This window comes from Chiloscyllium punctatum, chromosome 16 (assembly GCF_047496795.1).
Source record: "Chiloscyllium punctatum isolate Juve2018m chromosome 16, sChiPun1.3, whole genome shotgun sequence".
Taxonomy (NCBI): Eukaryota; Metazoa; Chordata; class Chondrichthyes; order Orectolobiformes; family Hemiscylliidae; genus Chiloscyllium; species Chiloscyllium punctatum.
The window spans coordinates 41869769-41897109 of record NC_092754.1 but is presented as its reverse complement, the minus strand read 5'-3'; the positions used below and the strand labels follow the sequence as shown (position 1 = coordinate 41897109).

The 27341-nt window shown below is 38.3% G+C and overlaps 1 protein-coding gene across 2 annotated transcripts in view; it reads right to left on the bottom strand.

Annotated features, from left to right (window-relative positions):
• The window catches only part of usp48 (ubiquitin specific peptidase 48), a 127242-nt gene that overhangs the window by 97244 nt on the left and 2657 nt on the right, over positions 1-27341 (bottom strand). For both annotated transcript variants that reach the window (XM_072586810.1, XM_072586809.1), the window contains exons 2-5: positions 18528-18648; positions 16120-16276; positions 14173-14300; positions 12847-12971 (exon numbers count right to left, since the gene is read on the bottom strand). In XM_072586810.1, the coding sequence (XP_072442911.1) occupies positions 12847-12971; positions 14173-14300; positions 16120-16276; positions 18528-18648 (531 nt within the window). The remainder of the gene's footprint in view (positions 1-12846; positions 12972-14172; positions 14301-16119; positions 16277-18527; positions 18649-27341) is intronic.

Below are 27341 nucleotides of genomic sequence, written 5' to 3'. Positions count from 1 at the left end.
ATTTTGCTGATGTGGCCTAGACTTCTCAATACTTTTGTGTGGCAATTCATCATGTTAATTGGTATGAACCAGAAACATGCAAGCACTGAGGAGTACACAGCATAACAACTGAAGAGAAATAGAAAGTTAGAGTGGGTGAATTCAATGTGAAATTGGGTGCAGAAAAAGAAGCCTAGACGGGGCAAAGAAGATTGGATTAACAGAAAAGGGTGAAGAAAAGATAAAACATTTTAAGTTTAAACCTAACAACTGAAGAAATTCGACCGTACACTTCTGAAAGTTACTTTTCAGTATCAGAAAGGTTAATTGGCAGTAATTCATAAATTACTATAGTAAAAGGAAACTTAGAATTGAAATGTCAAGATTCTGTGGTGCTTAGACACACTGACAACACATAGATATTTAATATCAAAGTAGCTGTATGGTTAATAACGATGTAGACCATGAAATGCAATTTTTCCCAACAATCAATATAGTTGCCAAGTGCATTGAACAACTTCTTGATAATATGGTTTATACTGTCTGCACATTAAAGTTGCTTTATTGTTATTTCTATATTAAAAACAGCACGGCCATGAGCCTTGTTTTTCTTTGGCAACACAGTCTGGCTCATTAGTTTGAAATTATAAAATATAGTAAAAGTAAATGCACTCCTGATGTAGGAGCAACTTGAGAAAAAAATATGTGATTAAGTTATGCGCTCTAACAATCCTAGGATTCGGTGATTATCATTTTAATTTGTTTGACAATTTTCCTTTTACATATTTGCCATTTATATCAGGCATAGACTACCTAAGACTTAATTTGACATCCTAAATGAAAGGTTGTTTGAAATTAGAGTTCCCCTACAATAAACGGTAGAATACCAATACATTATTTAAAATTTTTTTTTAAGATTCCCTACAGTGTGGGAAACAGGCCCCTCGGCTCAACCAGTCCACACCAACCCTCCGAAGAATATCCCACCCAGACCCATTTCCCTCTGACTAATGCACCTAACAGTATGGGCAATTTAGCATGGCCAATTCACCAATTCACCTGATCTGCACATCTTTATGACTGTAGGAGGAAACCCACGCAGACATGGGGAGAATGTACAAACTCCACACAGACAGACAGTTGCCCAAGGCAGTGCTAACCACTGAGCCACCATGCCACCCCAATTGTGCTAATTGCATATTAAAAGCAATTATGCACTTGTCATGGCTTAGGTCCTAGTTTAAAAAGACAATCTTTCAACACAGGTTCTCAGCAACAACCTAAAAGAAATTTTACAATTCATTATCCATGACATTTTCTAATCAACCTGTTCAAAGATGGTATTACACACCTCGGAGCTACACCTTACAGAATTATTGCTACTTTTGCATCAATAATTCATAGAAATATTCTTCAATTAATTTCCCTACATAAAAAACAGAAAATAAGGGTAGGCCAATTTGCCCTTTCAGCCTGCTCCATCATTCAATATGATCACGGCTGATCATCCTACTCAATACCCTCTTCCCATTTTTGTCCTATACCCTTTGATCCCTTTAGCATCAAGAATTATATTTAACACCTTCTTGAAACACATTCAATGGCTTGGCTTCAACTACATTTTGAGGCAGACAATTTCACAAGCTCTCCACTCTCTAATTAAAGACATTTCACCTCATTTGAATCCTAAATCATATCCTTAAACTTTGATACCTTTTTTCTGGGCTCCACGGTCACTAAGTACATCCTTCTTGCATTTATTCTGTCTAGTCCCGTTAGAACTTTATAGGATTCTACTAGATTACCCCATTCCTCTAAACTCCAATGAATCAAGTACTAAACGATCCAGTCTCACTTTACATGTCAGTCCTGTCATCCCAGGAATCAGCCTGAGAAATCTTTGCTGCATTCCCTCCATAGCCAGATCATCCTTCCCTCAATAAGGAGACCAAATGGTACACAATACTGCAAATATGGTTTAACAAAGGACCTGTACAATTGCAACAAGATATCCCTGATCCACATATGCTTTAATTTTATATGCATACATAACATGAAGTGAGTATAGTTTCCAGTGGTAAAAATCATGACTTGAATCACAAGGGCATCTAAAGAAAACAAAAAGGGTAAAAAGCAAAGTGCAAATAATAAATAATGTCAAAAGGTGATATAAATAGTTAAAAGTCACAACACCAGGTTAGAGTCCAACAGGTTTATTTGGATGCACTAGCTTTAAGAGCGCTGCTCTTGCACCACAACCACCTGATGAAAGAGCAGCACTTCCAAATAAACCTGTTGGACTATAACCTGGTGTTGCGATTTTTAACTTTGTACTCCCCAGTCCAACACCGGCACCTCCAAATCGTGATATAAATACTTCAGGACAGGATAAGGACTATGCTCAAATAGGAGTGCTCTTTATATAAAAAAAAGCATTAATCCAGTTTTAAGGGCATAAAGGAGTGGCATACAGGAGACTTGGCTACAAAAATGGCATTCCTGGGCCATAAGGTTATAAGGATGGACAGGGGATTTGGAAAAGGCAATAGAAGCAGCATGGAATCTTAGAACGATTGAGTGATGAGGTAGCAAAAACTGTGCAAAGAATTAGAAAACAGAAACTGAAAAATTTAAGTCTTGCTAAAAATTGTAGTCCCTTTGACAGCAGCGACAAAAAGTTGCTGAAAGCAGGAACACAAACAGAGCAGCTGGTTGCAATCGGAGTAAAATCAGACTTTTCAGTTTTCACAGACTTGGAGAAGCAGAGCAGTTCATGTCCCAAAGGCAAGGAATTTCTCGAGTATTTGAGTTTTCAAGAACAATGTAGTCTGGAACTAACAGGAGAAGTAATCATACTAGCTTCAGTGATTAGTAATTAGTTTGAAGTTGTCAACGATCTAATGATTGCAGAACAGCTAACTAAAATTTGACCAATAAAAGCTACAGAAACATTTTGAATATATTTTTAGTCTGGGCTAATGCTCTGAAGATATGAATACAAATGACAACATGGCAGCTGGGGAATTTCAGTTCATTAAATGCATTTGGAATTAAAAAGTGCACTTCATTTCCATTCATTTACAATTGGATTGCTAAAAAAGAAATCCATCTGCTTCACTAATTTCTTTCAGAGAAGGAAACTGACGGAACTGCGGCCAGACATCACTGGAAACCCACAGCTGAAATGGATTATTGACTTGGTTCTTGTGACTGAAGATAATTGGGAATACTTCACTTGTCGTTTACACTGATGCAGTGGATTCAAAAATGCCCTCTGAAATTGCCTCTGCTTCATCCAACCACTCTGAAGAAATACATTAAATTATATCCAACTTATCATCTGGTATCAAACTAGGTATTGAATGTAGACACCCTACAAGGATTTCCTCAGCACCACAATAGTTGACCCTCAGACTAGTCAAGCATCAGCCTGGCTTAAGGATGGTTCTGACAAAGTGACTTTCACATACCACTCCATCCCATCTCTGAGCAACTCTTGGCTCATTGGCAGCTCAGAGCGATTAGACATGATGCCACAAACATATACAGTTGGCAGTGAGTACCCTGGGAATCCTCGACATGGATAGTGGGCACCATAGAATGCCATGGCTTCCAGCTAAGAGCAAAAATACCCCCTGCGCATTATTCTTCCACATTGTACACCACTTGTGGAAAGCAAATAGGTAGCACAGAATGTAATCTTACAGGTGACTTCAATGCCTGTCACATCTGCTGACATCACAGCACTACCTATGACCAAATTCTGAACAACAAAGTCGCCACAATCTGTTGGTGGCAGGTAGCAAGAGAACCAATGAGGAGAAACTTTGATCTCAACTTCAATTAATTTGTCACAGTTATATCCATGATAGTCCAAGGTCAGAGGTTGAACGTTCAAAAAGCAGCTAAATCATGGACCAACAAACACAAACTACTCACACAGCAAATACATATGCTGATCAATTATCAACTGCATCTTACATCAAAGTCATTTCGTCCCGGTTATAGATTTTCAGTCTGTGAAATCTTGTAGATTGTAAATCCTAATGCCAAAATCTGGGATCTCAAAACCATGCCCACATAAGAGGGTTGGATATCTCAGACACAAAGGATGACTTCTGATCCCATCTTCAACTCTGACCAGGATTGTTATCTTTAATGAATCACACTTCCTTCCAATACAACATCTTAGCTACATTTGCTCAGCTAAACCCCTCTGCTGGGCAATTAGAATGAAGATGGATTTGGACTGCAAACTTCTATAAAGACTCCCCATTGTCCCCCAAAAATGATATTTGTGTTTGTTTTGTCTGATATTCTCCCTAATGAAATCAACAGCATTCTTTATGAACACAGATGGAGCCGAAAGTTGTAAAGGGACATTGATGGATAGATTAAGTGAGGAAAGGGTTAATATGGCAATGTGTAAGGTCATTCAATCTGAAGCCAAAAACAGACTGATTGCACCATTATCTAAACTGTAAGAAACTGGGAACTGTCGTGCCATTTATAGCTCCTTGTCAAGAAATACAAACGCTGATGAACAGGCATGAGAAAAATCATTAAAAGTTAATGGAACGCTAGTCTTCATCTCAAGGAAACTGGATACAAAGGGGTGAAAGTAAGACTGCTAGAGAGTCTGGGGTAATATCTCAATTTTGAGCACCATGTATTAGGCAGGATATTGGCCTTGCAACAGTGCAATGCAGATTCACTTGAACAATACTGTAATTAGAGAAGTTAAATGATAATGCAGATGGAGCTTGTAATGCCTTCAATACAGAATATTATGGGATCCGTCAAATGAAGCTTGAAAAGGGAGTTAAGAATTTGATAGGTTGAATACAAAACTTTTCTTTGAAATTGTAGAGTTGACAACAATGACATGCAGACATAAACTTAATGCTAGGACATTCAGAAAGCATCTCTTTGCCCAAAGAATAATGAAAACCTAGAATACTCTCAAAAGCTGTAACTATATCATTAGAAAATTCACAATTAAGATATTGCTGGATTTTTGTTAGGTATTAAGGAGATGAAGGAAAGGTGGGTAAACGGTATGAGGCACAGGTAATCTAATTGAACAAAGAACTGATCAGCCAGCATCTGCACTTAAGCAGCCTTGTATATCGCTGGAAATATACTTCTTGTAAACTGAACCTGATCATATCTCATTAACGTTCTATAAATTAAATCTGCTAAACCAAAGAGGTAAAAATCTGTATTTGCTCCAAGTGGCCAAAGTCCAAGATTGAATACCCTATTTTCTGAAGTGCAGTAACCGCTTTGATGAGGCGCAAGTTGAATGACCAGTTAAATTGCTCGTTAACATCAACTGAGGAAACAGTGCTGCCCATAACACAGCAGAACACTATGGTTCACTGCTGTGTGTTTAAATACAGGTCATTAAAGGTGACAGAGGTTAAGAATAAAGTATACAATATTTCAGGGTGTATTAATAGAGGAACAGAGTGTAACAGCAAGGAGGTTATGTTAAACTGTATAAAACACTAGTTCACCCTCAGCTGTCCTGTTCTGGAGGCCACATGTTCGGAAGCATGCAAAGACATCAAACATACTGCAGAAATGATTTACAAAGATGGCCCCAGAAATGAGAGATTTCTCTTGTGAAGATAAATTCAAGAAGTTGAAATTGTTTCCTTGGAGAAAAAAGTACTGAGATGAAATTTGATACACTTATTCAAAATCTTAGGAGGTAGAGACACAGTAGTTAGTTAGAGACAACTGACCACATATATCCAAGGACCCTAAAAGAGGCTCCTGAAGAAATTGTGGGTGTCCTGGCTGATATATTTGCATCATCGTTAGCCACAACTGAGGTCCTGGAAGACTGGAGGGTAGCAAATATGTTTTCCTTATTCAAGAAGAGCTGTAAAGAAAAACCTGGGAACCATAGACCAGTAAGCTTAATGTCTGTGGTAGCTAAGTTATTGGAGAAGATTCTGAGGGATAAGATATACATGCATTTGAAAAGACAAGGCTTGATTAGCAGTAGTCAGCATGGCTCCATGCATGAGAGGTCATGCCTCACAAATTTGTTAACATTCTTTGATGAAGTGACCAGGAAGGTTGATGAGAGCAGGGCAGTAGATGTAGTCCACATGGATTCCAATAAGGCCTCTCATAAGGTTCCACATGGCAGGCTACTCTGGAAGGTTAAAGCGCGTGAAATCCAGGGAGAGCTGGCAAATTGGATACACGGTTGGCTTGATGGTAGGATGCAGAGGGTATTAATGGAAGGCCTGTGACTAGTGGTGTACCTCAGGGGTCAATGCTGGGCCTATTGCTGTTTGTTATCAATATCAATGATTTTGATGAGAATGTACAAGGTGGGATTAGTAAGTTTGCAGTTGACACTAAAATAGGCGGTATTGTGGACAATGAGGGAGGTGATCAGAAATTGCAGCAGGACCTTGATCAGTTGGGGAAGTGGGCCGAGAAATAGTAAATGGAATTTAATATAGATAAGTGAGAGGTCTTGCACTTTGGAAAGTCAAATCAAGGTAGGAGTTTCATGGTGAATGGTAGGGCTTTAAGGAGTACAGTGGAACAGACCCTTCTGAAAGTGGAGTCATAGGTAGACAGGGAAGTGAAGGTGGCTTTTGGCACACTGGCCTTCATCAGTCAGGACACTGAGTACAGAAGTTGGGAAGTTATTTTGCAGTTGTACAGGACATTTGGGAGGCAGTAGTTGGGGTATTGCATTCAGTTTTGGTCAGCTTGTTATATGAAGGATATTATTAAATTGGTAAAGGTGCAGGAGCAATTTTCAAGGATGTTGCCAGGATTCAACGGTCTGAGCTATAGGGAGAGGTTAGACAAGCTTGGACTTTTTTGTTTAGAATATAGGAGACTTTGTGGGGGGGGGGGGGGTAGAAAAGAGAGAAGGGAGTCTTAGAGACACGTACACGATCATGGGAGGCATGGATACAGTGGAGTCGGTCCGTCCGTCCGTCCGTCACTTTGCCAGGGTTGGGGAATCAAGGACTAGAAGGCATCAGTTTATGGTTAGAGGGGAAAGAATTAAAAGGGAACCTGAGGGGCAACCTTTTTATGAAGAGGATGGTGTGCATATGGAATGAGCTGCTAGCAGAAGTGGTTCAGGCGAGTCATTTAAAAGGCATGGGCCAAGTGCAGGGAAATTGGGTTAGTGTGGAGACACATTTTGGTCAGCATGGACGAGTTTAGGTGAAAGGGCCTGACTCTGAGGAAGGACTCTAATGACTCCGTAACTGCACCCACTCAAGAAAATATTACAATCTTGAAGGCATAGACTTAAAATAAATGGCAAAAGAAGCAAAAGCAATAAGAGAGAAAACATTTTCATACACCAAGTGGTTAAGATCAGAGATTGGACATTTAGAGAAGAATCTGAGAGGAAACGTTTTTTCAGCCAGAGTATGAAAGTAATCTGGAACTCAATGCCAGAAGGGTAGTAAAGGCAGAAATCCTAAATCATATTTAAAACCTACTTGGAAATACCTTGCAAGTGCCCTAATGTACAAGGCTGGAGACCAGAAGTCAGAAAGTAAGATTAGGCTGAAGGGCTTTTGCCCGAAACATCAATTTCGCTGCTCGTTGGATACTGCCTGAACTGCTGTGCTCTTCCAGCACCACTAATCCAGTATTTGCTTTCCAGCATCTGCAGTCATTGTTTTTACCTGCATGTAATTGTAGTTGTTGGGCCAGTGCTGTAAATTTTCTGATTGCTCTGAACTACACTAAGTAGAATTGAATAAATACTCTTCTTGTGACTAAATCAGAATCTAATTTCAGTTCTACATTTCTACTTTTGTACACAATACATGCATATCAGATGTTAATTCCTCTCAATGCATCCTGCAACCTTCAAAGATCTACACGCAGTCTTCCCTGCATATACCTGGAGAACAAAGCAATTTCCTTCCCATATCCCTTCTTTCAAAATGCAAAACCTCATACTTCTGTGCTAATTTTATATCTTCAACACCACACTAAAATGTTGAATACTTGCTTAAGAAATAGAGCCGGATTTGAAACAACAATCTTCCAACTCAATCGATGATAAACAACATAACTAAACAGATCCAAATGGACAGGTCTTTCAGTGCAGAAGCTTTTAGAGCAGAATTCAAGACCAGTCCACTAAGTGGACAGCACCCAATAAGCTTGACCAAAATTCTTCAGCTTCCACTGTCAACACGATTCAAAAGTGCTGCCACGGCACCTGTCTTTTCATAAATACATGTAATAATTTACAATACTTTCTATGAAGGTGAAACAAGAGGTACTGTCCAGTCAGAAATATACAGCATTTGGGAGCTGTTTCCTCAAGAGATCATGTTGAGTGATTTGGAAAGCCCAGCATGCAGAATGAGCTAGATGCAATTATACTCTGAATCGACAATTTTCAAGCAACAGCTAGATAGATATTTGTGGAAGAGTACTGACAAAGGGTAAAAAGGAGACTTGAAGATAGTAAAAACCATTAAGCAGATATGTTACATGTGCAATCAGCTATAAACAAATAAAGTAAAGCAGGCTGCAGAATGGCTCAGAGGTTAGCACTGTTACCTCACAGCACTAGGGACCGAGGTTTGATTCTACCTTCAGAAGACTACCTGTATGGGGTTTGCACATTCTCTGTATCTGCGTGGGTTTCCTTTGGGAGTCCAGTTTCCTCCCAAAGATGTGCAGATGAGATGGATTGGCCATGCTAAATTGCTTATGGTGTCCAAGGATGTGTAGACTGGGTGGATTAGCCATGGGAAATGCAGGTTTACAGGGATAAAGGTAGGGGAGTGGATCTAGGTGGGATGTTCTTTGGTGTATCTGTGTGGACATGATTGGCCAAATGGTTTACTTCCACACTGTACGAATTCTCGAAGTAAGGAATAAAATATTTGAAGTAAAACACTATTTTTAAAAAACTCATTTGGGGTATGGGCATCACTGGCTTGGCCAGCATTTATTGCCCATCTCTAACTACCCAAAGACTGTTGTTAAGATTCAACCACATCTGTGGGTCTGGAGTCAAACATAGGCCAGACCAGGTAAAAGGTGGCACATTAACTTCCCTAAAGGACAACAGTAAACCAGAAATCAACAGTGTTCAGTTTTATTCCAAATTTCACATCTGCCAGAGTAGGATTTATGAAGTTGCTCACCCTGGACAGGAGAACAAAAGAATAGAGCATTACTCAAATAAAACGTAGTTATCTACGTTAAAAAAACTACAGACAAAGTCATATTTCAGATTTTGAAAATGTAATTTGGTAATTAAAATAGAACAACAAGCAATAAGCAGCATATGGGAGCTAGCAGGCATCAGTATAAGTCACCTTAAGGACATCTGCACTAAATACCTAAAGTTAAAGTACCATCAGCTTAAAAGCTACATAAGCTGGACTCAACATGTTAGACACTGCAATGCATCAGCAAGGAAGAAAGCCACTTGAACTATGTTCCAGGAAGTAGTCCACTCAAGTTTAAAAAAAACTATCCACATTCTAAGGACTGCATTAGTTCAAGATAGCTAGCTTACCTCCTCCACAGCAATTAAAGCTAGTCTACTCAGCAACATCACATCCCATGAATGGAAAAAGGAAGTTTGATTTGGGCTGTGGTCACAGACAGGCGGATGGGACTTATGTACGGCTGGTGTGGAGATCTTTGCACTTCTCTAACAGGTTTGAGATGCTTGCAGTCTGTGTGGAAGAAAGCAAGCACTACAAGGAGGATGAACAAATTAACCACAGACTGGTGTAGGAGACTATTCAACGTTGGGGACTAAATAAGAAATTTAAAGTAAGGATAGCTGAGCATGTGAGTTCTGAAGACAATACTGCCTGCTCTGCGCAAGGGTTAATAACCTCTCTTTGTGGCCTAAGGGGAGGTTCCAGCGGGAGAGAAACAACAAATGCCATGGTACCCATGGGTAATAATACATAATAGGTAGAACTACAATTGAGTTTCCAATGAAGGATGACAAGCAACCAGAGGATAAATCTATACCACAAACAGTCATGCCTGAATCATCAGTACCCTAGCACATGGTCAAAATAAGTCAAAGTTGAACACATTGTGGGATAAATGGTTTTAATTCATGGGGTACCAGTAACAGTATGGGGGAATGAGGGAGCTGTACTTTGGGATGACTTTACATCAACTGTGTTGGGATTACAGTCCTGAAAAATTGAAAAACTAAACAATATAGGGTAGATGCAAATGAGGAAAAATTTAGATAGCAAAGTGAAAATCACAATACAATTGTACAAATTAGTAAAGCAAACCATGACAACTAGAATGTGGCAGGAAGGAACACAGCATAAAATGTTGAGAGTACACAAGCTTATAGGGTAGTATAGGAAGAGAAATGGGAAACAGTGAGGATTGCAGATGCTGAAGATCAGAGTCAAAAAGTGTGGTGCTGGAAAAGCACAATAGGTTAGGCAGCATCCAAGGGGCAAGTAAGTCGATGTTTTGGGCACATTTCTGATGAAGGGCTTATGCCTGAAACGTCGACTCACCTGCTCCTCGGATGTTGCTGACCTGCTTTGCTTTTCCAGCGCCACACTTTTCAACTAGGAAAAGAAATGGCAAACAGACAAAATTGATCATCCCTATTGTTATGGGGGAAGGGGGCAGATGTCTATATGGAAATTTGAACAGGTCGAAATTAACAAGAATAAAAGTTGCTTTTAGTGAAACAGAAGAAGTTTGAGAGGATTTGACAATGTAGATGCGAGAGGGTTGCTCCTTTCATGGGAGCAAATAAAAGTAGGAGGCAGAGTTTTCAAAGAAGGTGACAGTCCTTTAAAATACAAAGTACCATGGGGAGGGGGAGGGGGAGGAAAAGAAAAGGAGAGATTTTGAACTGTTGGTAGTATTAAAGTTCAGCAGAACACAACAGGAAAGAAGAAGTTGAGGCCAGATCAAATCAGACATGATCTTATTGAATGGCTTGAATAAGTGTTTCCACTATGTTCTCAGGTGACACCTTTTGATCCATAGAGTTTTGATAACAACATATTTTGGATTTGATCCTAACAAGAAACCATCTAGACGTAGGTTTGCTCGCTGAGTTGGAAGGTTCATTTTCAGACGTTTCATCACTATACTAGGTAACATCTTCAGTGAGCCTCCAGAGGAAGCCTTTGTCCGGAGGCTGACTGAAGATGTTATCTAGTATGGTGACAAAACATCTGAAAATGAACCTTCCAGCTCAGCGAGCAAACCTACGTCCAGAACCTCAACCCGAGCTACAAATCTTCTCAAAACTCGCTAAAATCATCTAGAATCCATGGACTTGTTCCCTACCATTGTTTGAAATGTTTTTAAATTAGATTAGATTCTCTACAGAGTGGAAACAGGCCCTTCCGCCCTACAAGTCCACACTGACCGTCCGAAGAGAAACCCACCCCCCTATATTTATCCCTGACTAATCCACTTAACACTATGGGCAATTTAGCATGGCCAATTCACCTAACCTGCACATCTTTTCTTTTCAGTATTCCTCTGTACTTCATACTCCGAATGGTTGGGGGGGTGGGGGGGCTGGTGTCAGAGTATATTTCCATGTTTTGGCAGAGGTAGTGGTGCACTGATAATGTCACTAAACTAGCAATCAAGAAACCCAGGCTAATATTCTGGGGACATGCTTTGAATCCCAGCATGGCTGATGCTAAAATTTAAAATTAATAAAAATCTGAAATAAAAGCTAGCTTAAATGACAGTCACATAACCAGCGTCAATTGTTGTAAAAACCCATCTGGTTCACTACTGTCTTCCAGGAAATAAAATCTACCATTGTTACCTGATGTACTCTATACGTCACTGAGGGCCTGGAACCGTGTAATTAACTCTTACACAGACACTTAGGGATAGGAAATAAACAAACAAACGCTGTTCTAGCCAGCAACATCTACATCCCACAAACAATTTTTTTTAAATTAATTTTAAAACCCAAGTAGTTTGATGATCTTAAGAATTATGGCTGAAGAAGAAATATAGTCTCTCCAAATAAATCTGAAAAATTAACAAGTTGGAAGCGGAAATTTCCTATTTGCTAACAACAGAAAGGCATTCCAACAGAGAAATGTGAACTACAAGATAATGAATGTCTACTAGTTTTTGGGACAATGGCATAAGATGTTGGTGAAGTGAGATAATCAGTTAAGTGCTTGTAACAGTTAGAATGATAACATGCTCCAATTAAGCAAGGAATTCAATACATCCTCTATTCCACAAAAGACCAAGGTACAGCAGCTGAACTAGACCATTTGGCCCATTAGGTCTGTTCTGCCATTCGAACATAGTTGACGTGTTTCTTAATGCATTCTCCAGCCTTCTCCCCATAACCCTTGACCCCTTAGTAATGAAAGTGTGATCCATCTCTGCCTTGAATCCACTCAGTGACTTAGCCTCCACAGCCTTCAGCGGCAATGAGTTCCACAGATTCACCACCCCTGGGCTGAAGAAATTCCTCGTCTCAGCTCTAAAGTGTCATCCCTTCACTCGGAGAATGCTTAAAAGCATGAAAACAGACTTTTGTTTTCCGCTTACAATGTTTAGTCTCTGAACGAAATCTTGTATTTAATGTCACATTACTTTGCATTTTGATAACAGTACATGCAAGATAGGCATCGCGTAGCAAAGAAACTATACAATTCAAAAATCATTTCAACACAAATATCAACTCAGCCAAATTTACTAGTCTCAAAAGAATATGCACGGCCATCAAAAACACGACAGACTATTATTTTTTAATTTCTCTCAATTTTTGTTTCCCAATATCACGCTCCAAAACATAATTGGAAAAGTTCTGCAGCACAAGCAAAGTTCAGTAATAGATTTCAGCATACTTACACTGTGACATACGCATACTGTCCACAGAACTGCTGCTGAATAATATTCTGTACATCTGGATTGTTCTGTTTTGATAGTGTGTCCTCTAATAGTGACATAAAAAGCTTGGAGAATTCTTGAGCATCCTGTAATTCCATGCAAAAGATTCAAATATTTAACAAATATCATGAAAATAGCTATTTTAACTACTGAAAAAAAAAGTGATTCATTATTTAACTGTTAAGCATAGTATAAAATAGAAAAAAAATCCTTGAAAGGTCATTTCTGTCAAGTGCAGAATCAATCATATAGTCTACGAAATCCTAACAACCAACTTAAAGTTGTGATCAACTGGACATGATTACCAACTTTCATCCTCATTTACAGTTAGAAGTTAAGCATTATGAAAAGCAGAGTGGACCATTCAGTGTAAATCTCTGAATATAACTTCTACTCTAGCACTCTGTACCTGCCAAGAAAGACTAAACATTATCAAAAGTTTATAACAACAGTTGCACCAAGGCACTAATGTTTATATGGTTCTTGAAAATCTAGCACTAAAAATGGCACGTAGAACGCCAGTCAATGGCATTAAAAACACTGGCATGCTACATTTAGATATTCTGAATTCAAACATGCTGCATTCAAACATGCTGCATTATATGGTAATGGCGTTATTTGATTCAGTGTCTGAAATATTTCGCTTTTGCAGCAGATATTTCAATGAATGCTCACTGATACAGAATTTAGATTACTGACTACTTTTACTGTACTTCTGCCAGAATGTCACTCGCCTGTCCACATATACACTTTCCTACCCTAGATAAAATGTCCTCAAACTGATCCTTTTCACCTTCATCACCTCGTCCACCCTTATCCCCTACTGATATTATCTGCTGCCTTTACGTTCACGTATTCCAGTTGGTCAAAGGCCCTCCTTGTTCTAAGCATTTTTTCTTAATCTTAATCTTTTAGATCAAAAATTCCCTTGGCAATTTTCCATCTTAACCTAATTTGATGAAGAACCTTCACATATTGTCAATTATTTTGCACATTTCTAGCAACTGACTGTTCACTTTTCATTAATTCAAAGGCCATTTTTGGATTATCCACTGTAACATCAATTGAATTTGTTATTTACAAGATAAGGCCACAATTCAAGCACAAAGTATCCTTTAAATTGGTATTTAATACACAATAAGTTATAATCCTGACCACAAGCCAACAGAATTTGCTTAAATTGGATCAATATTAGTTAAAATGTTTATTTTTAATTACAAGATACAGAAAACCTAATACACATAATATTCCTTCGCAAACTAGTTCCATTGATTTACATGCATTTACCTGCTGTTGCCCTGTATCCAGGCCCAGTGCTTTTACAAAACCAGAAGGATCAATATATCGTCTATTGCTACTTTGCAACAAAGCAAACAAGTACTGAAGGTGCTCAAAGATGGATTGTGGTTCAAATTCTGAAATGGAAAACACCATTTTAGTATCTGATTATTATTGTATTAAATAATATCTTTCTTCTAGAATGTCTCATTTGCACGCAATATAGACTTGAGGGCAGTACTAAAGTGATCTCTTTTTTGTAAGACAGATAAATGGTTAAATCTTGATCGTTAAAACATATTTGTATGAGACTGGCAGGATTTCTATTGATCATACTGCCTCTGCATTCCAGCGTACTGAACACAAAGAACATTTCACTCCTGACTCAACACAATACTACAGTGCAGGTGTACTGAAATGGAGCCAAGACTAACAGTACACAGTACTTTTGCATAGTTTATCAATCAGCTGTGTAAACTGGTCAGCTCAGCCTTTTAGCAAAGTCTTCAACCGTCATTTTAAAGCTCGTAGTTTTAATGGTTTTGAGATTTCCATCCTTTAACTTAATGATCATTCACAGCTCCTTTCCAAACCTGTTACAACCCTTTGGCACTGTATCTACAAAGTGCAAGTCCACATTGTTTGTAGAAAGGCAACACTCACATAAGAAATTGCTTTCATCTTTCATTTGCAGCCCTCTCCTTCCCATCCAACTTAAGATAACTTCAAATAATATCAATTTGCAGTCCACCTAAGAATGATGCAGTTTAGGATGCCTACAACAAGAGGGTGGCCAGGCTGTAATGTAACAGATACCTCTTGTACAATGATGTTTTTAAATAATTCTAAAGTTTTCTCCATCACCACAAAGTTTGAGGCCATCTGAATTAATTAGTTGGATGAGTCTTAAAGTCAATAGATAGCCTTTATAGGGAGGTCAGCCAAGTACAGACGGGAGAAAGAAATAGAAGGTTATGCAGATATGGCTGGATGAAGTAGGATGCAAAGAGATTGATGTTCAGTCACTGACAATACAAATCAGATTGAATGTTACAGCACAGAAAGGGGCAACGTACAACTGAAATGAATACAAAATAAAAGAATTGTAAAGGTAGGAAACAAAGTGATTTGAAGATCACTACTAAGCATTCAATGCAAGAATTCAGTCAGAGAAGTTATTGCTAAGTTACATATGTGCAGCAAAAGGGATTCAACAATGAAACATTTAAATTACAACAGATCACTTAAACTTTGCCAGAGCTGAAATAATTTATGTATTCTTGTGAAGCATATTTTCAAAAAGGGAGTGATCATTTTGAAAGGATCCAATGGATGATGCATTAGGTTTCGGTTTTAAAAATATCATTTGCAGCCCTATCCTTCTCTTGCACCACATGTCTAGCTTTCACAGCAAGAGATCAATTTCAAACTTCCATATTAATAGAATTTGCATTTTTACACTTAATGCGTGATTCAATAACCAAGCAGAAACCAAGAGAAAAAAATTAGAGACACACCTCCTGACCAATAAATACATTTTAAAACCAACTCTCACTTTGACAGTTACCACCTTCATCAAGCAATGGAGGAATATAATATTGCCTAAAACAACTCAGCATAAAAGGAACCTCAACCCAGGATAACTAAACCAGTTCTCAGAGCTATCATTCAATAAAGGTTTTCCCACACACTGCTACAAAGCACATTAGAACCTCAATGTACTTGGACATTTTCATCAGCAACCTATTTTTAAATCTTTTAATGGGAACTACCAAAGAGGATTTATTCATATCACATTTTAACAGAATTAACAATTACTTTCATAATCATCCAGGCCATGCCCAAACATCTAATAAAAAAAAGTAGAAAATATTATAAACTACTGTATTGCAGTAGAGTCAAAGACAATTCAGTTTTCCGCAATTTCCTTAAGACCAATTCACTGCCAATACTTGCCTGCATCATCCTCAATCGCTTCTCCAGTCCCTATTTCCTTTCGAGGACTATGGCACAGATACAGTGCTTGTCGCAACTCAAGGTTGTGAAACCAAACCTGAAGCAGGGTGTTAACGTAACAAGTAGCTCCAAGATTAGTTAATCCAACAAAGGTATTCTTCAAAAAAAAAGAAAAAAAAACTGTTTGAATTAGGAGGAAGAATATTTTATAACAATGTGAGGTTTCAGAGTTTGTAAAACTGCCAAAGTACACAGCTGATCAAATATAAAAGGACTTTAAAGAGACATCAGCTCAACTGATCAAAACAGAGTTAAAAAAAAATTAAGAGCCAAGTTCATAGAATATACTAGGAGGAGCAAATGCAGAACTGAAAGTAAAAGCATTTATGCACAACTTTGTCCAAAACTGTATTTCTCATAAGTAATTGAGCATATAATTTCCATATTAATTTTCTCTCAACATTCACATTTGTACATTACTTTATGCATGTGTTTGCAAAATATATTTGAGTGTAAAATACCAGTGCTATAACCATGAGTAGCTAGCAATTTTCACCAAACATTGACAATTACTTGCTGTCAAGCAGAAAAACTAAAAAATAATCCAACACTATTTCACTTGAGTAATATGAACACCCAAATTGCAGTGAAAAGCACCACCTCCTCAACAACCCATAATCTTATGCAAGTGTCATATAAAATCTCTCCTGTCCCAAAACTTTGGGACCTTTTACATCTCTATTCCACAGCTACAAAAGGTATCACAAATGATTCAGAGCTGCTAGCAGAGTTTCCATGAGGTTATGCAATTTAGTTCACCCAAAAATCACTCAAAATTGAGTTTGTGAACTTTTTTGCGCTGCTTTCAAAAGGTTGCATTAGAAGCTGGCCTTATCACTAACCCAGTCATTGCCCTAAATTAAATTAATTGCCATGGCAAGTTTCTACTGATTGCACCTACTTACAAGCCCAAGAGTGTTTTTTAAAATGAAGCTTTTATGATGCAAGAGTCATCTTTAAGAAAATATCTCATTTACAACAGAACTGAATTTCCACTGACATAACTGGCAAATGCTTCAGTACATTTTTCTTTGTCCTTTCCAGTTGGAATTTGATTACTCTCAAATACAATCTGCTCAGACCTAATAAGTACAGCTTAAAATACTTAAATTTAGCAATAAACTAATATTAGCAAGTTTTGAGAAGATGTGTAGCTCAGGCTGAAATTCTGGATGTAGGTTTGCTTGCTGAGCTGGAAGGTTCATTTTCAGACGTTTCATCACCATACTAGTTAAAATCAGTGAGCCTCTGGATGAAGCATTGGTGATATGGCCTGTTTTCTATTTATGTGTTTAGGTTTCCTTGGGTTGGTGATGCTACTTCTTGTTCTTTCTTTTTCTCAGGGGGTGGTAAATAGGATCAAAGTCAATGTGTTTGTTGAAAGAGTTCTGGTCGGAATGCCATACTTCTAGGAATTCTCGTGGGGATCTCCATTTGGCTTGGCCTAGCTGGATGTGTTGTCCCAGTCGAAGTGCTGTCCTTACTCATTTTATATGAGAGGATATTAGTGAAAATAAACTAAAGAATTGAACTAATGAACATACAGCTAATGAACTTGAAAGGCCCTATACAGACTACAAGCAAAACTAATCTCATTTACAAAATACCTTGCAAGAACTGTAACAAACACCACATTGGACAAACAGGCAGAAAACTAGCCACCAGGATACATGAACATCAACTAGCCACAAAAAGTCATGAACCACTCTCACTTGTATCTTTACATACAGATGAAGAAGGACACCACTTCAACTGGGACAACACATCCATCCTAGAACAAGCCAAACAGAGACATGCACGATAACTCCGAGAAGCATAGCAGAACTCTATCAATGAACACATTGACTTGGATCTCATTTACCACCCCTGAGAAAAAAGAAAGAACAGGAAATGGCATCACTCCAGGAAATGATATCACCAACCCAAGGAAACCTAAACACACAAATAGAAAAGGGGCCTTACCACCAGTGCTTCATCAGGAGGCTCAGTGATGTTACTAATATGGTGACGAAACATCCGAAAACAAACCTTCCAGCTCAGCGAGTGAACCTACATCCATAAACTAAGATTTCTGGAATATTAATAAAACTGCACTAGGGTATCATTTAAAGGGGTCAAGAAATTAAAATGTGAATTCAAGAAAAAAAATAATCTCCGAAAACTGCACTTATCCCTGGAAGATTTAAAATGCTAGTTATATAAATAAGCTTGTGCAGAAGGTTAAACCAATTATCAATTCAGAAAATCAGTAGAATTCTTACTGCACTTCATATCCAGATGGTAGATTCCACCTGAAACACCACATTATGTTCTTGCAATAAACTATTCCCAATGCGCATTGTACTTACCTTGCATCTCCTTTCAGAGTTTGGATCATCAATGTTGTGGAAGCTATTTTCATCAATTTCTCCCAGCCAAACATGTTCACCAAGACCTACTAAGCAGTTTGGGTTTCCTCTACAGTTGCGTCTAGATTGTGGAAAGGGAAAGCAAACATCAATAGTGAAACCTTGAATGAATCTTTTAGAAAATTGCAATAAACATTTTGTGACCAAGAAACTATTATAAATGTATAATGTGTATTATACTACTTTAGCTTGCGATTTCTTTATTGTCCATTATAAAAGCCTTCAATTATAAATTCTCTTGGATGGTCTCTATCAATTACAATCTCCATTAGGTGAACTATAGCAGCCAAAATAGAGAAGCATCTTGTATACCAGAGTCAGAAAGCAAGAACAGAGGCAAAACAACCAATTTCCCAAGAGTGAAGAGGCTGGAAGATGTACATTGGAGACAAGAAAAATACCAAAGTTTGATTCTGCCAGTACTCACCCCACATTTTCACTATAAAATATATAAGTAGAACATCAGACAGTTTCTGATTTTCATAGAACCAAAGCTATGAAGTCTACAGAGGAATTCTAATTCTGACTGGTTAACTTCATGATTGGCAACTTAAATCACGTTTTATTTTATTCACTAATTCCCATGTAATTTGGCAGTGCCCAAGTAGACCAGTTTAAAAGGTTAGTTCATCCACATGAGCTGGCTGTCACGGTTCTCTACTTCACCCTATGAACATATCTCTTTACTTCTTTAACATGTACTAATCTACCTGCCACACCCTAAATAAGTTTTTGCTATCATATAGTTCTTAACACCATGTGGCATTTCACACGGGTACCTAGTGAAGATTTTTTTAAAAAAACTGAAATTCCTTATTAATGGCTTTAACATATAATTTCTATCTATGACGCTTGGTTTTACACTCTCCCATAAGTGAAAACAACCCTACATCCACCCTATGAAGTCTTTTATACTTTAAACAGCCCTACTAACCATCACTTCAGACTTCAGATGGTTGCACCCCGTCAAGTTCTACTATCACTTTTATAATTATGTTATGCATTTTCTCCAGTGCTCTATATCCCTCATGCAAATGCAAGGGCTAGACCGCACAGTACTTGGAGCGTGGCCTAAACAAGGCTCGACATAATTAGGGACGTAACTTCTCTGCTTTTGAATCCCATTCTACTGGAAATGTTCCAAGATGCTGTTGCATTTTCATGGTGTAACTAAACCACATTTCTCATTTTAATGATCTGTGTCTATTCTGAGAGTTTGACACTGCTTGTGTGTATCTGGTATCGTGAAACCTTCTTCACTGTGCTAATTTAAATGAAGTGCAAACTGGTGTTAAATCACAAATCCAGTTTTAAAAGCCACAAATTATTCACACGTAATTAAGAAAGAAACACTTTTGCAAACATAATTGTCATTTTATCAAAATTAACTCAACATTCCACAGCATGTTATTAAATTTTTAAGTTTAAACAACATGAACTAAAATCAGCAAATAATAGTAATACCAGGTTGCTGAGTATCTAGCATAACACAGTAAGGTCTATTATAAAAATCTGACCTTGTTTGGGCAGAATTCCAGAAAGAAGCACGAGACATGGGATGGAGCAACCAGACCTCAAAACTACAAAGAGGATTTGGTGCTTTTGTTGGACATACAAGAGGAAGAAAAAGGAGGAGTAAGCCTTAGCTGCAAGACTAAATTAAATGCCTACTTTGGTGGCAATGACAGATAATGAGAACATATGCAGTTTGTAAATGAGGATACATCATAATACAACCTGGTTCCATAAGATTCAGAACTACTCTTCCACAGGACCGAATTCTAATAAAACATTTGGTGAAGAAACTGAAGTAACTGTACCCTTTCCTGATCTAACAAGATCTGCAGGAACATGGCATTATATGAACCTCAGGTTCCATCAGGGCTGCCTTGAGAAAGCAAACATTTCTTAAGGACTGTAGCGGCATAACAGTTCATTGGTTTTTGAAGGTTTGATATCAATTTATAATCAAAAAAATGTGGGGGTAAGAGGAGGTAAATAGGCAGAGGAACAGGGAGTGTTAAGGAAGTGCTAAGGTTGCAAAAACACTTGAGTAGGCCAAGAAAATGGACAAAAGTGGCAGATGGAATACAATACTGTAAAGGGCAAAGTTGTCCATTTTGGTAGGAAGAATGGAAATGTAGCCTATTTTCTAAAAGGAAAAACTCTGGAAAGCTGAAGCACAAAAAGGGACTTGGGAGCTCTAGCTCTTTTAAGGTTAAGGTACAGGTTCAGTTGGCAGTTAGGGAAGTAAATACAATGCTTGCATTCATCTCAAGAGGGCTAGAATTCATGAGCAGGGATGTACTGCTAAAGCTGTATAGGACTTTGGTCAGACCGTATTTGGAATATTAAGAGTAGTTATGTGCCCAATATCAAAAGGATGGATGTGCTGGCTTTGGAGGTGGTCCAGGGGAAGTTTACAAAAATGATCCTAGGGATGAAGAGTTTGTCACATGAGGACTCTGGGTCTGTATTTGGAGTTTAGAATGATGAGGGTAATACTGAGAGGCCTGGATATAGTGGATGTGGAGAAGATGTTTTCACTAAGAGGTGAGACTAACACCGGAGGGCACAGCCTCAGAATGAAGAGACGCTCCTTCAAATACCAACGAATTTAAGAACAGCCGCTTCCCTGCTGCTATCAAACTTATGAATGGGCCTCTCATATTAGAGCTGATCTTTCTCTGCACCTTCTCCATAGCTTAACATTATATTCTGCATTCTGTTTCATTACCCTAATGCACTTATGAAAGGCTTGTCTGATTTGCACATAATACAATACTTTTCAGTGTATCTCAGTATATGTGACAATAATAATAAATCAAATCATCGGAGATGGAGGAATTCCTTCAACCAAAAGGCAGTGAATCTATGGAACTCATTGTGGTTCTTGATTAGTAAAGGGATCAAGGGCTACAAGGAGAAGATAGGAGAATGGGACTGAAAAACATATTGCCACGACTGAATGGTGGTGCAGACTCCTGGAGTCAAATGGCCTAATTCTGCTCAGATGCCTTATATTCTTATAGATGGGAGAGTCAGACAAAATAAACAAGTCTTCAAAAGCTAACAGAGCATACTTAAATGAAGAAAAAAACTGCGGATGACAGAGATAAGCAACAGAAACAGTTTTGCCAGCAATGTCTAAGCGTGATTGCTTTCTTCCCATTGATGCTGCCAAAGTTAATGTTTCTGGTGACTCTTCATCAGAACTGTTGGCAGCTAGGAAAAAGTGGTATTTCTGTTGGAGATTATGTTTTACAACACAGGGGTGGTGTGATGGTAATGAGTGAGAAGTTGGCATGAAGGCTGGAGACAGAGACTAGGGACCGCTTTACTGTCGGTAAAAATGACCCATAACTTCCAGTTGCTTGCCACTTCAATTCACCACTGTGTTCCCATGCCAACATTTGTGTTGCAGGTTTGCTACAATCACCAAGTGACCCTCACTTAGGGCAAGCACATCGAATAAAACCTCACTTTCTGCTGGGGAAACCTGCAGCCTTGAGGACGCAACATTGTATTCAATAACTTGAGAGGCTAATTCCATTCTTCTTAGTTTTATTACCCATCCTACACAAGTCATCCACTCTCACTCCTAGGCCTATTATCACATTAAACGGGTTGTTTTTAGTGCATTTTACCTATTCCCACACTTAGCTCTTATCACTCATTTCAGCTTTTCCTGTCCTGGTCTGCAAACTATAATCTCTGTTTACTTACCCCTCTCATATCTCTCTACCACTGAATTCCATGTCCACATATCTGATCACCTCTTCCCTTCTCCTTAGTTTCACCTTCAGTATAAATAAATACCACTTTTCCTAGCAATTCTAAATGAAGAGTCAACCCACTATAAATATTAACTCTGGTTTCTTCCCACAGATGCTGCCAGCACTGCTGAGTTTTGTCAGCAATTTCTGTTTTTTGTTTCAGTGGAAATTTAACATGTTTAAGCAGGTTTTAAAAGTATAGACCTGCACCAGGGTGGGATACACTTCAGGGGGTCAGTGTGGACTCAATGGGCCAAATGATATGCTTCCACACTGGAGGGGTTTTACAAATCTGCAATCTAAAGTTAATAAACGCTGAAGTGTACTAGTCGTAGTTTGTTACAGGATAGTCCAGTTAACATATGCCAAAAAGTAAAATGAGGTTGTGAACCCCACCCCCCACACAAATTCAGACACATGCTCCCTTGACGGGAGTCAGTATAATTGCTCTGAATGAATCTTGGGTTCATGTGAAGCTTAAATTAGACAAGGACTCTCAAAATCTTTGGCAAGTCTATTAACATCTGCATTTAAGACTTGGATGCTCTTTACGAGAGCGCTCAAACAAAGCATTGTAAAAGTAATCACATTTGGCAAGATATAGAGCAGAGTTCAGGAGGTGAAAAGTGTAGATCAACTAAATTTTGAAAATCTTTAACAAGTTTTGTATATATTTTGCACACACCTATATATGCATACACACACACACACACACACACACACACACATAGTAAAAACAGGTTCTGAAAACCAATTTTTAAACACAGAAAAAGGGGCTCTATTGAGACGTGAGTAATATTTTCAAGGGGTTGAAATATTTACCAATTCTCCAAAACAGCCAATAACGACACACACTCAGCGGCTGCTGGCCATGGTCCTGAATTCAGCAGCAACTTGGTGTCCTAGGCTATTTCATAACTTAAATGGGAGCAATTCCAAAAAATACTCACTGCAGTTTTCCCTGCCAACTCTACTCCTAAAACAAGCACGTGGTATATGAAAACCTAAGGACTTCTGGGTCAAAAATGAGGAGTTTGTAAAGATTCTATTCTGGATCATTAGATTTGGCACTTGCAGTTTCAGAATCAACCTCCTGAATAAATCATCTTCCTTTCCATTAGCTGAATATTTTCAACAATTTGAGCATTAATAACATCTCACAATTTGATGACGAAACCAGAAAGAAGATCAAGTGAGACAGCATGCATATTTCCACTCTTTGAGAAAGTATTTTTCTTCATCAACCATACAATAACAATAGCCTCAAATGATTTGTTGGGATATACAACAAAAAGTTGAATTCTAGTATAATTTGCAACTGGACCATTGCTTCACAGATACCTCTATCTCATGAATGACCCACACGTTAAACTGCATTCTTTCTAGAATTCCATTCCACATTCTATTAGTTTAAAATTATGCTCCATTTTCATCCATTCAAGCACTGTCCAGGACATGCACACAAGCTCCATATGGAATGTGATTCTCAGCATGGTTGTTGGTTTGAAAATTAGCTTAAGTTTTAATTTGTTCTATCAGTCACACAGACTATTATCACCATGAATCTTGTCTTCTCATGTCTTACAGCTTTCACCGAAATTCTTTGTGAATCATGCCTCTCCACAATTCAGCTGTTGAGCTTATCAAAATTCACGTACATTTCATCTATATTGCTGATTCACGTTTTTGTCAATGTCTGATGATTAAGTATCAAGAAACTGGTAATTTTAGCTGAGGTGTTCTGGTAGACCAAGTGACTTTCATCTTTTGCCACAACTATGGATACTCAAAGATGTTGAACAACTAATGTGAAATAGGTGTTGCTCTGAAATTTTTGCTGGACTCAATTTGATCCAGCCACTTATAAACATTACATTCTTAAATGGTATAACCATTTTGACAATTTGAGAAGCCAGCCCAATGAATGCTTTCCATTACCTGTCAATGCTTGTTTCTTGTTTTTGTGGCACATTTGGTCTTGAACATCCGATTCAGGGTGGTTTAACAACTTCTATCAGGAATATCATAATCCCTCGTTGTATCGGTTATTTGATCAGTTAGCAAATATCAGCTTCATACTTAATTCTTTTGGCTAGAGCATCCACTTCTGTTCAGCACTTGCCAGTGTTTTCTTGATGAGTAAACACACCGTAAGGTGCAAAATTTAGGCCAACTCCCAATAGGAGTCTGGCGTGGGCAAGGTTCAATGTATCCAAAGAGTTTTGGCCTAAAGATAATTAATCTTTATTTGGTGTCACCTTTACTCCAAGTTTACTTTGATGCTACAAACTGTAAAGCCCAGTGCTTGATTATTTTTAATTTATGACCTGCATTGCAATCTTTAATAAAGACTGCATCTGCAGTTCCAGATCCCATTTCTCCTCTATCCTATTAAGTTGGTCACTTTCCGATTAAAATGTAATACTTCACATTTGTCTTTGTGGTGATGATCTGTGCAACAATAGGCCACTGCTAAGTTTAACACAGTTCTCAATCCTGCATTTTCCTCTTCAGCTACTAATAAGAGCCTACCACTTTTAACTTTAATAAGCAATATGACACAAAGAGTACAAGGCTGGGTTCCCGTTGCTTTCCTCATGTGCTTATAGGAAACTCAGATCCTCCTCCTGAACGATCTTCTACCACCTGTGCTGAAATTCATTTATATATTGATTGCTCAAGTTTAATGTCTTCTTCTGGTTCATTATACTTTTCAATATCGACTATGTCCACAGATCTAGGACCTCCACTTTTGATTTCAAAGTGTACTTTGCTAACATACACCGTGAACAGTAGTGCCAGAACTGATCCTTGTGTGAGCCACTTTCCATGCTGCCACTCTCATTCTGCTAAACATCTCAATTCTGCATGCTGTAACTTTATTCAATAGTCTATTACATGCTACCTTATAATGACCTTTTGAAAATCTAGATACGTCACATCCATTACATCACCCTCAGCTATTCTGGTACCTTCTAAAGAATTCAATGAAAGATTAAAACAGAAAATAGTGGAGACATTCAATAGGTCTGGCAGTACTTATGGAGAAAGAAACAATTAATGTTTCAAGTCTAATACAACCCTTTTTCAGGACAGCTCCATAGAAGAGTCATAATAGACTCAAAATGTACTATTTTTCTCTCTACACACATGCTGCCTGGTGAGGTCATCCAACATTGTCGGTTTTCATTTCAGATTTCCAGCCTCCACAGTATTTTACTTTAATGAAACTTTAATTAAATTGCTTACTTTTTAAAAAAAAAAGTCTTGCTTGAGCTATATTAGCATGTTATGACACTTATTCAAGGCAAGTTAGACTAACTGGAACTTCTTGACCATAAGATAGGGACACTCCCACTGTTCATCAAGAGGTCCCTTTTTCAAAATCTATGTTGACTGCCAATTACATTTTTACTTTCTAGACTCATGCAGCCAATAATCTAAACTTGATTATTTTAAATTTATTTTGATGTCATTTCAAAGATATGCAGCTTCCTTCTGACTAATCCTATCAGCATTAACATTTCTAGTTAGTCTCCTAATTTCCCACAAAGTCTACATAGGTCATTATCAATAAGCATACTTATAGAAGTCAGTCAGTTGGTAGTATAGAACTTGAATCTTGCTGAAAAGGGGACAGATGTTGCTGAAGCGTTTTGTCTTTTTCTAATCAGATCAAAGCTAATTTATGGCACTCATCAAGCAGAAGAGGATGTTTTCCAATCATGGGCTTGTTAGTTTAATGAATTTCATTTGTATTACTTTCAAAGTTTTAAAATATCATGATTTCTAAGCCCTGGAATGGGGCTGTTAAGTTTGTCGGCACCTATCGATCTGGATATTTCAAGCCAAATGGGGTACTACCAGTAAGATCATCTTACGACCAGAATTACATTTGACTGAACAGCAAATATTTCAAAGAGAAAATGCATCGGAAAAAGCAAAGAATGTGGATTTAAAGCCATATGGAAATCCACTAATTATCTTTAACTTACAATCACCCAGGATTGTAAGCTATAGACCCATAGAATATGATTCCTGATGAAGGATGCTTGTCTGAAACTTCAATTCTCCTGTTCCTCTGATGTTGCCTGACCTGCTGTTTTTCCAGTACCACATTCTCGATTCTGATCTCAAGCATCTGCAGTCCTCATTTTCTCCTAAAAATAGTCACCCAGCCTATTTCCATTTTCTAGCATTTGATCCATAACCCTGCAGGTGCATATCTAATCACCATTCAAACGAGTCAAAGATTCCTGCTTCTACTACTGGGGGCTGCTTGGTAGTTAGCACTGCTGTCTCACAGCACTAGGGACCTGGGATCAATTCACCCTTGGGTGACTGTATGTTTGGAGTTTGCATCCGTGTCTGCATGGGTTTCCTCTGGGTACTCCGGTTTCCCTTCCACAGTCCAAAGATGTGCAGGTTAGGTGGACTGGCCATGTTTAATTGCCCATACTATCCACGGATGTGTAGGTTAGGTAGATTAGCAATAGGAAATGCAGGGTTACAGGGACAGAGGAGGGGGGTGGGGTTGGGGTTGGTTGTCTTTGAAGAGTCGATGTCGGGCCTAATGGTCTGTTTCACACTGTAGTGATTCTATGATTGTTTTCAGACAGTGAGGTCCAGACTCCTACCACCCTGTGGGTGGGAAAAACACTGTCTCCCTCAAATCTGTCAACTAATCACTTTAAATCTATGCCCATTAACCACTGATCTCTAAGATAAACAGACTCTTCCCATTCATTCTAATCAGGCCCACAATTGTGCTTCTTACAGAATGTGGCTATCTCATTCAAATCTCTCACTCGCTGCCTCTATTCTATGGAGGATGAGCCCAGACCATCCAAACTTTACTTACAGCTACATTTTTCCAGTTTCAACAACATCTTTGTAAATCTCCAGTGCAATTACATCTATAAACAAGTGACCAAAGTTGCACTAAGTACTCAAATTGCAGCCTAATTAGCAAAATGTA